Raw genomic sequence first — 13,711 nt, 5'->3', positions numbered from 1 at the left:
ATCTAATAAATCTTGACGGAGAGTGTTAATGATTTATATGGAGTGTTTTCTGTGTATCACCTCACCAAACAGACGATCGACCCTATCATACCTTTCGACGGCAGGGTAATACTTTACCTTTGTAGTATTGTTTATTCAATACTTTTATCAACTAATCAGAGTACACAGAGGCCCTACCGTTCCAAGACTACATCGTGAATTGAATTCTTAAATATTCCGTGCCATAAATTTTGAAGTTGGTTAACCTGTGTTCATATTGGCTGGTTTGTACTCATGAGAGAACATCATTGGTCAATTATACACAAATAACATCAGAATGCGTAATATCGACTTTGAGTATCGTTATTGACATATATATCAGTATGCATAATCGTTTCCGTTCTTGGTTTATTGTGAATACAAGATCTTCACGTTCACGTCCTACGCTTCCCGTTCTCGTTATGGTTCTCGTTCCCGATTCACTGTGGACCAGCCTTAACTTGATATGTCAGACAGTGGAATAAGTTCTAATGTCGGGACTTGGGACATCATTAGAGTGACCGAGCAATACCTGACCGCCGCCTGCCGACTATTTATTTAGGCTACCACGTGCATCGTCTTGTCCGCCACCTTTCAGCTATTTATTGAGACTAGCAGAACATTGTCTGCTGTAGGTGTTAGTGAGCCGGAGTCAGATTTCTCTCCATGAAAAAGAGAAAAATATAAGTGCGTATGTAAGAAAATTTGAAAGAAGAAATGAGAAGAAAGAGAGTGGTCGTGTAGGAATATTAGAAGTAATATGGGAAAATAGTTGTGAGTTGGAGAGTGATGAATTTAGGTTTTTTTTATTCAAATGGTGAATGCCAAAAAGTCATTCAAATGGTGAAGGCAAAAGAAAGTCATGATGTTGGTGTATTACTGGGACCACGTGTGAAAGATAAAGAGATAAAGTGATGGCAGTGCGTTATGTAGGTGATAGTAATAGACGGTTCAGAGAAATATTATCGTAACTACCATTATTGGCACAGCTAGTTACGACAGTATTGCTCTGATCCGTCGGTATGATAGTGATGACACTACTAGGGAAGAAAATAGACTTGTGTTAATGCAAATTCACATGCCCAATACTGATTTAGCAAACGAGAAAGTGGAAGAAAGCTATGCCAAGATAGAAGAGATAATTGGTAAGGAGAAGAAGAGAGCATGTGTAATCCTAATGGGCGACTGGAACGAGTACTAGGAGAAGGTCAAGATGGAAGAACAGTTGGAAAATATGGATTGGTAAAAAGAAATGACGGAGGAGATTCCTTGGTGAATTTCTATAAGAGGAATGCAATGATTATTAGAAATAGAATACTCCAAAAACATAAAAGATGAAGATATACGTGGACATGCACAAGGGACAATATATTGATACAGGAAAGATTCCCAAATTGCTTACAAAATGCAAAGACTCTACCAGGAATTGATATTAACTCAGATCATGTCTTATAGATAAGCGAAGTAGATATTCGTCTGAAGAAGAGGGAAGGAACATAGGTGAAGAAGAAATCGAACATGGAAAACTGAAGAACGAGGAGCAAAAAAGAAAATTTGAAGCAAATTTTAAAGACATGGCCGCTAAATTAGAATCCACCCCTGAATACACTAATGAGTACATTACTCATGTAAAAACGTATATAGACAACAGTAGAAGAAACAATACGAAACAGAAAAAGTATGAATATTAAGAAATCCTGCGTCAGAGGGAAAATGTTAAAGAAGATGGAGGAAAGAAGAAAATGGAAAAAACATCAACACACAAAAAGGTATAAGAAACTACAGGAAACTAAACAACAAACTTAGAAGAGAAATTGATAAGGTGAAGAAAGACTGAATGAAACACAAACGTAAATAAATGGAGGATCAAGAGATAAAAGCAAGAAATGATTTAATGTACCGCAAAGTAAAATGTTTGGACCTCACTAATGAGAACAGGACATCATATATGATTTAACCTATATTAATATAAATCTAAATTATTTGAATATAATCAGAATCTCATATTATTTATTCGCGGAAATGTGGTTGACAGAAGACGAAATCGGCAATGAAATAACAAACGAACAAGAATATTGAACAGATGGACGAAATATGTAGAAGAGCTATAACAGACAGGGAATCGTCGAGATAACTTAGCTATAGTTAATGAAGCGGCCTTATCAGAAGTTGAACTAGCACTGAGGGAAATAAAGAATTGGAAAATAACAAGGGTTGATGGAATTTCCATTAAATTAGTGAAATGTTTGAGTTAAGACAAGAAGGAAATTCTACCTTTATGCAAAAAAATATATGACAAAATCAAACAGCCTAAAGATTTCACGGAGCCAGTGTTGTTATCAATACAGAAGAAAAATAATGCCAAGAAATGTAAGGAGTTCAGGACTATCAGCCTGATATCGCACTCGGCGTAGATTCCTCTGCGAATGCTGAATCGACGTTTATGTTGTGCCTAGTTGTTGGACACTAGTTTGTTGTGGCCGGTACTATCGGTCACGGTTATGTTATGTTTCAATTCTGACACCAAATTGTTATGTTGTGGTTCTGCCCTACCGAGCATTACTTTTGTCTAGGTCATTTTTTTGGTTTATTTAACTTTCCCTTTAGTAATTCCCAGTACATCCGATATTACTTTTAGAAATAGTAATTTCGTTTTATGTTTATTTTACAATTATTGCTATCAGTAGCAGCCCACACAATCCTCTCTACTGGATAACCATATCGTCTGACCACTCAATTACACTGTTCTCTATAGACTGTGATCGCAAACAATCATTCAATGGTGGTGTTTTGTGACAGGAGGAGGTTTCTACCGCGAGAATACTTTGAGTTTTACTGCTTCGAGGCCGCAAATTCTAGACGCCGTGCGGAAAAGGTCTTCGGCATAGGCAGCGAGATTGTAAGGTAATCCACTAATTAGCAATGCTAGCGGCAAATACCGCTGTCTGGTGCGGCCCACCTTGAGACTTGAAAGCAATTATTAAGTTCTTCCAATTGGAGGCTAAAAGATATCAAGTCAGTCCAGTGGTGGGATTGTTTCCTATAACCTCTGCATAGGCATAAAGTATGCAGCATTTATTCTATAAATCTATTAAAACGTTATACCGTTTTTGTAGAAGCAAGATGAATACGAGCAGGTGAGGGATGGGGTTAGAGTATAAGAGCTTATCGAATGCACATAACAACCCCTTGCATCACAACGATTCCTTTCAAACGATAAAATTATGTCCAGTTTGTAACTTCCCAAGAACAAGATAACCTATACAATCTTCCGTTCCTTGCTGCAACGAACCTATGACTTTATTGAGAACCTTGTAGTAAGAACATAAAAATTCCACATTAAAGACCTACAGATGTTTGCTATATAAGCTTAAATATAGCAAACCACATATAAGCAAGTGACATAGAAACTTTTAAAATATTACAAAAAGAAATGGAAATTAAATATATATATATATATATATATATATATATATATATATATATATAGAAGCAGAAAGAAATGACGTAATCAAAATCTGATAACAATGGGAAATTATACAAGTGCTCGTAGGATTTGAAATTTAGAAGTTAATACTAAAAACATAATCGGGAGACAGGATTACACATCTTCACCCCTTTAACTATCGTAGAAGATCGGAGAATTTTATCCAGAACTGGAGGTTCGTCAGTAGGGTAAGGAAAGGTATTTTCGTGATATAGGTATATTCGTGATAATTTTTGCAAAAGCTTTCAAGAACATGGCTACTGTAGAAAATAGTTCTAGGCGTGTGCTAGTAATACTGCATTGCTTCACGGATGGCGAAACATGATTGATTCCATCTCAGAGTGTATATACTGGCCATGAAAGAAAGTTGTATTGTGCGCTGCGTTATTTTCTTAAGAATTCTGGTAGTTTTTAAAACTATTTGTAGTGTTGCAGTGATTACTGTGCATATATTTAAAATAAGAAATCCATACTAGTACTATATTGTATTACTTGAGTTCCTCTCACTGTACATATATTTAGTTTATATGTTACTGATGCTAATGACGTCAATTAAAGCTTAGGCAATGGATGCGATTTCTTAGCTTTCTTCTCGTGAAAATGATGACGGCCAGTATTTCGGCCTATCGCAAGGTTTCTATACCTTTGCCAGGAAAACGTATTTGAAGTAAATGATTACCCATAAATCGTACTTCAATTTTATCTATTTTTTATTAATTTAGTCCCTACCCTATTTTGATTTTAGGTCTAACTTGGGAAAAGAGATAATTAAATACAACAAATACGGTGCAATCAACTTACTGCAGCCGCCAAAATGGTGAGGGAGCAGAAAGTATCTAGATATAAAGCTATAAAAAAAATGGATGTGACATGGAGTTCACTCTAAGATATCATGAGCAGAAATGATGGTAATGGAAATGAGACTCCTAAATTAAGAAGGCTTTTTGCTCCTAGGTCTGATCTGGAAGTATGGCAGTATATTAATTATATGAGGCTGGATCGGAAAGTAACGCATAATAATTTTAAAAAAAAAGTTTAATAGGTAAACAAAAATTAAAAAAATACCCCAATGAACTCACATCTTTCAGCTACTTTTCTATATAGGAGCCAAGTTTCTCAACACGTTTCTCCCATCGTGGTACCAGTTTCAGTATACCCTGTTTATAGAAGTCCGGTTGGAGTATAGCCGTCTGCGGACAGTTGATTGCATCTCTGCATCGATTGCAAAGCAATGGTCGGCCAGGAATTTCTTCATGGGACCAAACAGATGAAAGTCCGACGGCGCAAGGTTTAACATCGTCAGCATTAATGTTACGACATTTGTCACGAAGGGCACAACGCAACTTTACCAAAATTTGAATGTAGTCTTCAGCATTCACAGTGGTCTTGTATTTGGCAAAGTCCACCAACAAAACGCCATGCATAGCCCAGAACACTCTCACAAGCCTTTCATGCCTTTCAAACTCTCACAAGCACTTTCTTCGCACATTGCGTCACTTTCTTTGCTAAGGAAGCAGCATCTTTCCACTCCATAGAGGCCTGCTTTGCTTTGGGAGTGAAGTGGTACGCCCAGGACTCATCACCAGTGACAAGTGCTTCCAGAAAGTCATGACCTTCTGCAACGTAACGCCTTAAGTGGTCCAAGCATGTCATCATTCGCTGGCCCTTGTGGTCTTCTGTCAGGTTCTTAGGCATCCAGCGCGCATTATGAAATTTCAATGTGTCATGCACGATATCGTAGGGGGGAAGATGGGGGAAATCCGCCACCCTGGGCAATTCCGCCACCCCTTGTATTTGATAAACTATGAGTAAAAAACATCACTAGTCACGCGCGAACTCTCGCGGACGACTTAATAAGTACTAAGAGATAGCTCTGTTTCCTGTGTGCAAGCGTCAGTGTTGCTAATTCAGCGGTTTTCCAGCTAGATCTAGCGTTTTTCGGTGTTACTTTAGCGGGTAAAATTTATGAAATTTGTATTGCTGATATAGGGATTTAGCGGGTATTTTTAGCACTCACAGCGGCAAAATAATATAATTTTACATTGACAATATAGCAATTTAGCGGTTTCTGCACGGCGTCACAGCGGATTTTTAAGAATCGAGTTGGCAACACTGGCAAGCGTGCTTCGTCTTGTGAAAACAAAATCTAAAATCATCCGTTTTCATCTTATTCTGTGACATCATCTGAAGTGAGGTATGTCCAGTTTAAAGTGACTTTTATAGAATTACTTTAACACATTATAAAAACTTTGTGTAACAACAATTATTTTCTACTATTCTTTTGCATGGTTAGATTTGTTGGTTATGAAGCATTTCGAGCGGAAGTTGTGTCCGCGTCGCCGGGGTTATGGCGCCATGGGTAGCGATATTTCCCCTTCACCTCGATTAGTGGTAACGGTTCCTATCTTTTCTTTACAGATGCCTAGAAATAGATTAAGAAGTACAGATAAAGCGAAATGGACTAAAGATGACTTACAGAAAGCTATTAAGACTGTGAACGACGGCCGTTCAGTAAAAAGTGCATCTAAGATGTTTAATATACCGCGGACGACATTGCGAGATAGACTGAAAGCTAGCAATACTGAAAAACCTGCATTGGGACGAAAACCTTTGTTCTCGGAGGAGCAAGAGAAAGAACTTCGTGATCATCTTCTGCTGTTGTCAAAGCTGTTTTATTGATTTTCTATCACAGAACTTCGGCGTTTAGCTTTTGATCTAGCAGAAGCTAACACAATTCCGCACAGTTTTAACAGGGTGACAAAATTAGCTGGTCCAGACTGCGTATATGGTTTTTTAAAGAGGAATCCTGAAATCAGTCTTCGAAAACACGAAGCAACTAGTCTGAACAGAATTTCTGCTTTTAATAAGACTGAAGTACAATTGTTCTTCTCAAACCTTGAAAATAGCATGCAAAAATGTACATTTCCTGCGTCAAGAATATATAACGTGGACAAAACAGGGATTTCAATTGTGCACAAGCCGGGAAAAATTTTGGGCCCAAAAGGACAGAAACAAGTAGGAGCTGCTACCAGTTGGGAGAGAGGGAAAAATGTAACTGTCATTTGTGCAACGAATGCAGTAGGGAATTTTGTTCCTCCCATGTTTATTTATCCTAGACAACGAATGACACCTTTGCTTCAGAAGGGAGGCTCACGGGATGCTGTGTATTGTTGTTCAAAAAATGGCTGGATCAGTGAAGAGCTTTTCGTTGAATGGATCAAACATTTTAACAAGCACACGAAATCTACTGCTGATGATGATCCTGTTTTGTTGATTCTCGACAATCACTCCAGCCATAAAACATACCAGGTGTATGAATTTTGCAGGGAAAATAACATACATATTGTGTCACTGCCACAACACACATCACATCGACTGCAGCCTCTCGATATTTGTTTTTATGGACCATTGAAGAGCGCATTTAACAGAGAATGTGAGCTTTTCCTGAAAGTCAACAGTAACCAGCAGTCTAAAATAACGATTTGGCAGAGATATTTAATCGAGCCTATATTAGGGTGGCTATACTTGAAAAGAGAGTCATGGGATTTCAGTCAGCAGAGATTTTTCCACTAAATCCAAATAAGTTTAGTACCTACGGAAGATTTCGCCAATACCCCTGCAACAGAACTTCCAGTAGTCATCAATGTAGATGAAGAGGAAGAAAACACAATTCAACCTGTTTATACTCAGCCTTCGACTTCATCTACCCGTCCCCAGCCTACTACTTCAAAGGCTAATCCTAGCACTGATCGCATTTCTTCAAGTTCATGCACTCCTATGGGAACTAAATCTAATGTAGGCCTGGGCATAGGCCTAAGAGTGAAAGATATATCCCCAGTTCCATGTCAGTCAAAACCAACACAATTGGGCAAAAAACATGCAAAGAAACAGCACTCAGAAATTGTCACATCCACGCCAATGAAAGCTGTATTTGAAGAAGCTAAAAGGAAGAAGCAAAACAGGAAACGAGAGGAAGAAAAGGAGAGACCAACGAAAATATCAAGAAAATCTAAGAAAACGTGTAGAAGGAATATTGTGTTTGAGTCGTCAGATGAAGAAATTTATGTGATGATGACGAGAATGACGATGCTGACCCCATTCAAGCTGGAGATGATGTGAATTTGTGCATCATATGCAATGATTTTGGTAAAAACAATGAACTTTGGTAAGATGCACACAGTGTTCAAAGTGGGTGCACTCTGAATGTAGTGGTTACGACACTCCTAAAAACTATGTCTGTTATTTCTGTTTGTGTACTTAGATATATTTTGTGGGTATGATAGTCTTTTTTCATTCATAATTTAATATTATTTGTGCGTGTCAATTATATTATGGTGTGGCGCTATAGCCCCATTACGGTGGCGGAATTGCCCAGTAGCAAGGGGTAATACCGCCAGGTGCATAGTTTGAGAAAAAATGTAAAAATATCCATTAAGTAAGGACAAAGAAGCTACCATATTTAGCACGACGCTAGCAGTTGATATAAGGAATAATCTCTGTACCTTTTTATTTTTTTACATTAAACTATATTAATACAGTGCGACTTTTCCTTAAGGTGGCGCCATTCCCCCATCCTCCCTACACCACACCGTATGAAATGTTGAACTGCTGAGATAAGGTTCGCAGTTAGATCCGCCAGTCGTTCAAAATTGCCACCTCAATGCCTGTGACATTCCGCTGGGTTGCAGCTGTTACCGGCAGCCCGGAACGTGGCGAATCACAAAGGTTCTCACCACCTGGAGATATTGCTAGAGTCCATACAGTCTACCCCGTACAGCCACACATGTTCCTGAGAATTTCACTCGGGTTATGTCCTTTAACCCACAAAAATCGCACAACATTTAGCTGCTCTTCAAAAGTTGACGATAGTAACATACGCGCCATCTTTCTTGCCTAGTTCACGCACACGCTTCTCTCGCTAGAGCTGCACATGGAAAAGCAAACTATGACTGTAGTGAAAACTTCAAACTATATCTCGGTGAAATGTCAACATCCCAGCCGCAATACTAACGCAGAAAAAAATTATCGTGCGTTACTTTCCGATCCACTCTTGTATTATACAAATGCAAGTTGCGATTTGGCTTCACGGTTCCACACCAGATGGCCAGAGTGTCGGGCGAGAATATTTGTTGAATGCAGATAGCGAAAGTGCCAAGTAAAGATGGTGGTTTCATTTTAAAGAGATACAATCTCACAATAAGGGCCTAAAAATCTTGCTGCCAAGCACTCACAAGAGTCGTAAATGTGTTATGTTTCATGTTTTGTTTTTTGTTTAATGTTTTTAATTTTATTAGCCCTGAGATGTTTTAGAGACTGTTGTCCGAACGATCTCTTATTTTTACATCAACAGTCCCTATAAAATGTTCAAATTCATCAAAATAGGCCTACCTCTACATAACAGGTCATAAATGTGTTTATGTTTCATATTTTATTATTTGTTTCATATCTTGTTCTTTATTGAGCCTAATATATTTCAAAGACAGTAGTCTAGAAGATTTTTTTCATGAACAATCCTATGAACTGTTAAAACTATTCTATATCATTGAAATACATTTATAGGCTTGCATAAATAAGAGGTATCAAATAGTTTAGTGTTTAAAAATACTATTGCGAATTTATATAAATATACAGAAGGCCTAATATGAAATAACTATGTATTCCTTTCATTCACGAAATTGCCTTACTACTATTACGAAATTAGATACCCCTGTCACGAAATTACTTACCAAACACGCACATTTTCAATCATATTTGCTATTAATAATAAAAGTTAAAAAATAGAAAATACACTTCTCTGTTATACAGGGTGTTTCCGAGGTGGTGTTACAAACTTTCAGGGATGATGGCGAAGGGCACATGTATCAATTTGAGATAAGGAACCATGGTCCGGAAATGACTGAGTCGAAAGTTATAAGCAAAAATAGTTGTATGGAAATAGAATTGTAATTTGGCCTTTAACCTTTGGTACAATCGTGGAAAGATGGTATGGGCCGGAAGTCTCCTACGTGGGTACTTGTCCCGATACAATCTATGAGCTTGTCTACTGTTCCCACTGGCTCATCCGTATTCGAAAATCTGGTCTGCTTATTCCGCTCTCATTTTTTTTTTCAGTAGGTTATTTTACGACGCTTTATCAACATCTAAGGTTATTTAGCGTCTGAATGAGATGAAGGTGATAATGCCGGTGAAATGAGTCCGGGGTCCAACACCGAAAGTTACCCAGCATTTGCTCATATTGGGTTGAGGGAAAACCCCGGAAAAAAACGTCAACCAGGTAACTTGCCCCGACCGGGAATCGAACCCGGGCCACCTGGTTTCGCAGCCAGACGCGCTGACCATTACTCCACAGGTGTGGACTCCGCTCTCGTGTACTCTCCATTTCACTAGGACTGATCGACTGGACACTGCAACTTATACACATACACTGCTGTCTACAGACGTACATATCAGGACCGACCATGTCCGTTACACATTACGCTATCTGTATTGCTTTAGTGTAGTTTCCTGTCCCCATCCCTCAGACAGCGCACTGAATGGAATACTGTAAGTAAACAACGTAAACAACGTCAGATGAATACAGTATGTGTAAGATGTACAGATAAATACACATAAATAAGGTGTACGGAGGAATAAAATTATTTAATTTCCACAATTTTTGCTTGTAACTTTCGACTCTGTCATTTCCGGACCAGGGTTCCTTTTCTCAAATTGATATATGTGCCCTTCGCCATCATCCCTGAAAGTTTGTAACACCACCTCGGAAACACCCTGTATATTTTGTTACAATAATGCCATAGAAACAGAAAATTGTGGCATAATTCCCAAAATGGGGAAAAACTAGCCATAATATTAAAAATATCACGAAAATACCTTCCCTTACCCTATGTCAGAATTGAGGTCACTGAGTAAAGACGAATCCCGATAAGAATTTTGGAAGATTTTATCAAGAAACCAGTATCTAAACTTAATATTTTCACTCTTAAATTGTTGTCTCTATTTGACAGTAGGCCTACTTATCTTGTGAGAGTTCTTAACTTTGGAATTAATCGAGTCAAAAACGGACTAATTCACTAATCCACTATAGAGTTTTTCGTAAGACTTACTGCAAAAGACTAAAATTGTTAAAAAAACTTGTTCGGAAAACCCCAATATCAACCATACTTCTAGTGTCATATCATTATTTTAATAGATTACAGAAGTGTACTTGAAATGTATCTTCTCTACGAGTTTTGGGTAATTTGAACAAGTCCGAACTATAAAATATATTTTAAGAAAAATAATACGTCATTAACCTAGTTTGTAAGCTCTGAACGGAAAACTAAACCATAATTTGAATAATTTGAAGGGAAAATTTGTTCCGCGGCTGGGACTTGAACCCGGAACCTTTGGTTGAAAGCGCCAACGCTCTACCGACTAAGCTACCCAGGAACGTACCAGACACCGGCTCAATTTTTCCCTTATATCCACATACCTCAATTGGGCTGACAAGCCATCAGAGATTCAATATTGAGTGCACACAAACTCTGTGTGACTTAAATTGTGGCTTTCTGTTAACGAACAGTAACGTGTATTGTGCAAATCTAGCTTTCAGGTGAAGCTGATTTGAAAATTTCAAGGGAAAATTGTTTCAGGGCCGGGTACCGAACCCGGGACCTTTGGCTGAGCGGTGTCTAGTACGTTCCTGGGTAGCTCAGTAGGTCCGCGCTCATCCAAAGTTCCCGGTTTCGATACCCGGCCCCGGAACAATTTTTCCCTTGAAATTATTCAAATCAGCTTCATAGGCAGCTATATCTCAAAGCTAGATATACATTTGTACTCCTAAATTTATTTGGTGGCCGAACTTTCCGCTACAAGACGAAAAATTAGCCTGAACTCATAAGAGGATGAACCGACCTACGACAACGACTTGCTTTACGTTCGCCAGAAAATAAAACATTTGACTGAAAATGTATAATTTTGATGATGATCAGTTTAAATTAAGGCACGTAATTTTCTTCTATACTGTACTGAATTTTTCGAAAGGTGAAACGTAGTGCTGAAAGATGATTAATGTAGAAACTCACCATAGGCCTCTTCCATTCGAAGGGTCTGGGCGGCGTCTTGCTGAAGAATATGGACGAATCTTCTGCAGGGAACTCGGGGTCCTCAAACAACGTGCTTTCCTCCAGGCACTGATCTCGGATTTTGACAAAATCCTGCACTTGTCCTCGCGCTCTCAACCCGGAGCCTCTCTCTCCGAGCTGCAACAAACAAACAAGCAGTCATTAAAATACTTTATCCAGAAACTTTTATGTCTACAATTACTTCAATGGCAATGATATTAAGAGTTATTTTGTACATACATAATTTTTTCAACACACGTTGAAAATATATTAAGCTTTTCAAGATCAGCACAGTATGGTCGCTGGAACATGGAACTAAGAAGTACAAACGAAGTTACCTTTCCAGTCGTCACGCACCATATTAAACATAGAGCACTGAATAACATCATGCATCGGTGCACTGTTATAAACAAATAACAGTTTATCTGTAGTAATGTCACGAGAAAACATTTATTAGGACTATTTCGTGAATAAAATAAAAATGTAAATAATATATCCCTAAAATTCGATCACAAAATGTTAATAATTGTATATTAACGAATACTTAACCTATTCAGACATTGTGAAGTTGAAATATTCGTAGATAAATATCGATTACTGCAATAAAGAAATTCGATGTTTTTATTCAGTAACGCCAATTTCGAAAAGCGAAATACAGGTTTAACAATGTTAATTACATGTACTGCACTTTTCTCTTATTATTATAACATAAATAAATTTTCATTATCTGCTGAAATCAAAATTTAATTTAACAGTAACAGAGGGGACAGCTATATAGGTACCAATGCTTCTGTATTCACAGCGAGACATGTTGCTACACAGTGAAGCAATCTCTGTATAGATAGACCTAATTAAAACACAAATTTTATTACGCCATACGGAAGGCAGTTTGATCAAAGACGTTATTATTACTATGCAAGGCCTTTGGGTTTGATATGCGATGATGTTACATAAATTTGAACATATGACTTTCTATTAATTGTTTCATCTCATTCATAAAACACAAATTTTATAGGGTACAATATTATAGGTTAAGTTACCTGTGGGAGCTGGACCAATGTCAGCTGTGTCTTATTTCGACCATTACAATCAGTGCTACACGAAAGCATTTTATAGCTCGACAAACGCATTCTCGCTGTAGTGTGTAACGGAACTAAAGCTGCATCTACACAGTTCAATATTCCAATCGCTTATGCGTGCAATCTGGGAAGAATATTGAAAGAATAAAGTTTAAAAGGTACGTTCAATTAAGATGCATGAAGATTTTGTGTCTACATGGTGCATCGTTTTGAACGTCGTCTTCACTGCGTAAATATATTAATTAATATTAAATATCAATCTTGCATTCATTGCTTTAAAATTGAAAGAAATGTTTAACCGTGTAGTTGCATCTTAATGTATTCATGATCATCAATTTACGGGGAAACAGTTGGCGACAAGACTAAACAAAGAACGACCATGCGATAAATTGATAGCGATAAATCTAGCTGCAAAAATTATCGCAAAGTGTGACTGTGACTGTGATTGGTTGGAATTCAAATTTCATTACACTTCATTGGTCGAAAATGGAATGACGTCATATAAACGAAATAGTCTAATTCAATCCACGCCCAAAATTGCGTTAATAATGAAATTATCCCTTTGCGTCGATACGAACTTTTTGCCGCACACACAAGACACGCACTACAAGTAGAAATCGCAAAAGAAAAGTAGTCTACATGTGGGACTAATGGGGAAATACTCGTATGTTTATACCTGAAAATGCACTATAGTTTAAATTTAGTATACTACTGGAACAAGCAATTTAATTTCCAAGCAAAAAGTGTCATAACGTATAAATGTGGACATGATTGTCGCTTAAGTTAACGCGGGGCTGGGCAGCAAGAGCTGATTCTACTCTCTCACGGAGAGCCGTATGATTTCTCTTCATCCCCTTTCTTCCCCGCCGAACACCGCGCAGCGTTGATTCAGTGACGGATGAATATTAAGCGTCCCCGTTTAGAGACTGGTTTTGCTCCCGATGCCCAGCTCTGAGTTAACGTAATATCACAATTACGTTAACTTAAGCGACAATCATGTCCACACTTGTGGAGAAATGGCTAGC

General features: G+C 37.9%; 1 protein-coding gene across 10 annotated transcripts in view; it reads right to left on the bottom strand.

Moving 5' to 3' along the window:
- Nucleotides 1-13,711, bottom strand: part of CalpA (calpain A) — a 560,472-nt gene that overhangs the window by 139,748 nt on the left and 407,013 nt on the right. For all 10 annotated transcript variants that reach the window (XM_069812566.1, XM_069812574.1, XM_069812571.1 and 7 more), the window contains one exon: nucleotides 11,569-11,745. In XM_069812566.1, coding sequence (XP_069668667.1) covers nucleotides 11,569-11,745 — 177 coding nt within the window. The remainder of the gene's footprint in view (nucleotides 1-11,568; nucleotides 11,746-13,711) is intronic.

This window comes from Periplaneta americana, chromosome 16 (assembly GCF_040183065.1).
Source record: "Periplaneta americana isolate PAMFEO1 chromosome 16, P.americana_PAMFEO1_priV1, whole genome shotgun sequence".
NCBI lineage: Eukaryota > Metazoa > Arthropoda > Insecta > Blattodea > Blattidae > Periplaneta > Periplaneta americana.
Note: the sequence above shows the minus strand (reverse complement) of the source record. Positions and strands in the feature narration are given on the sequence as shown.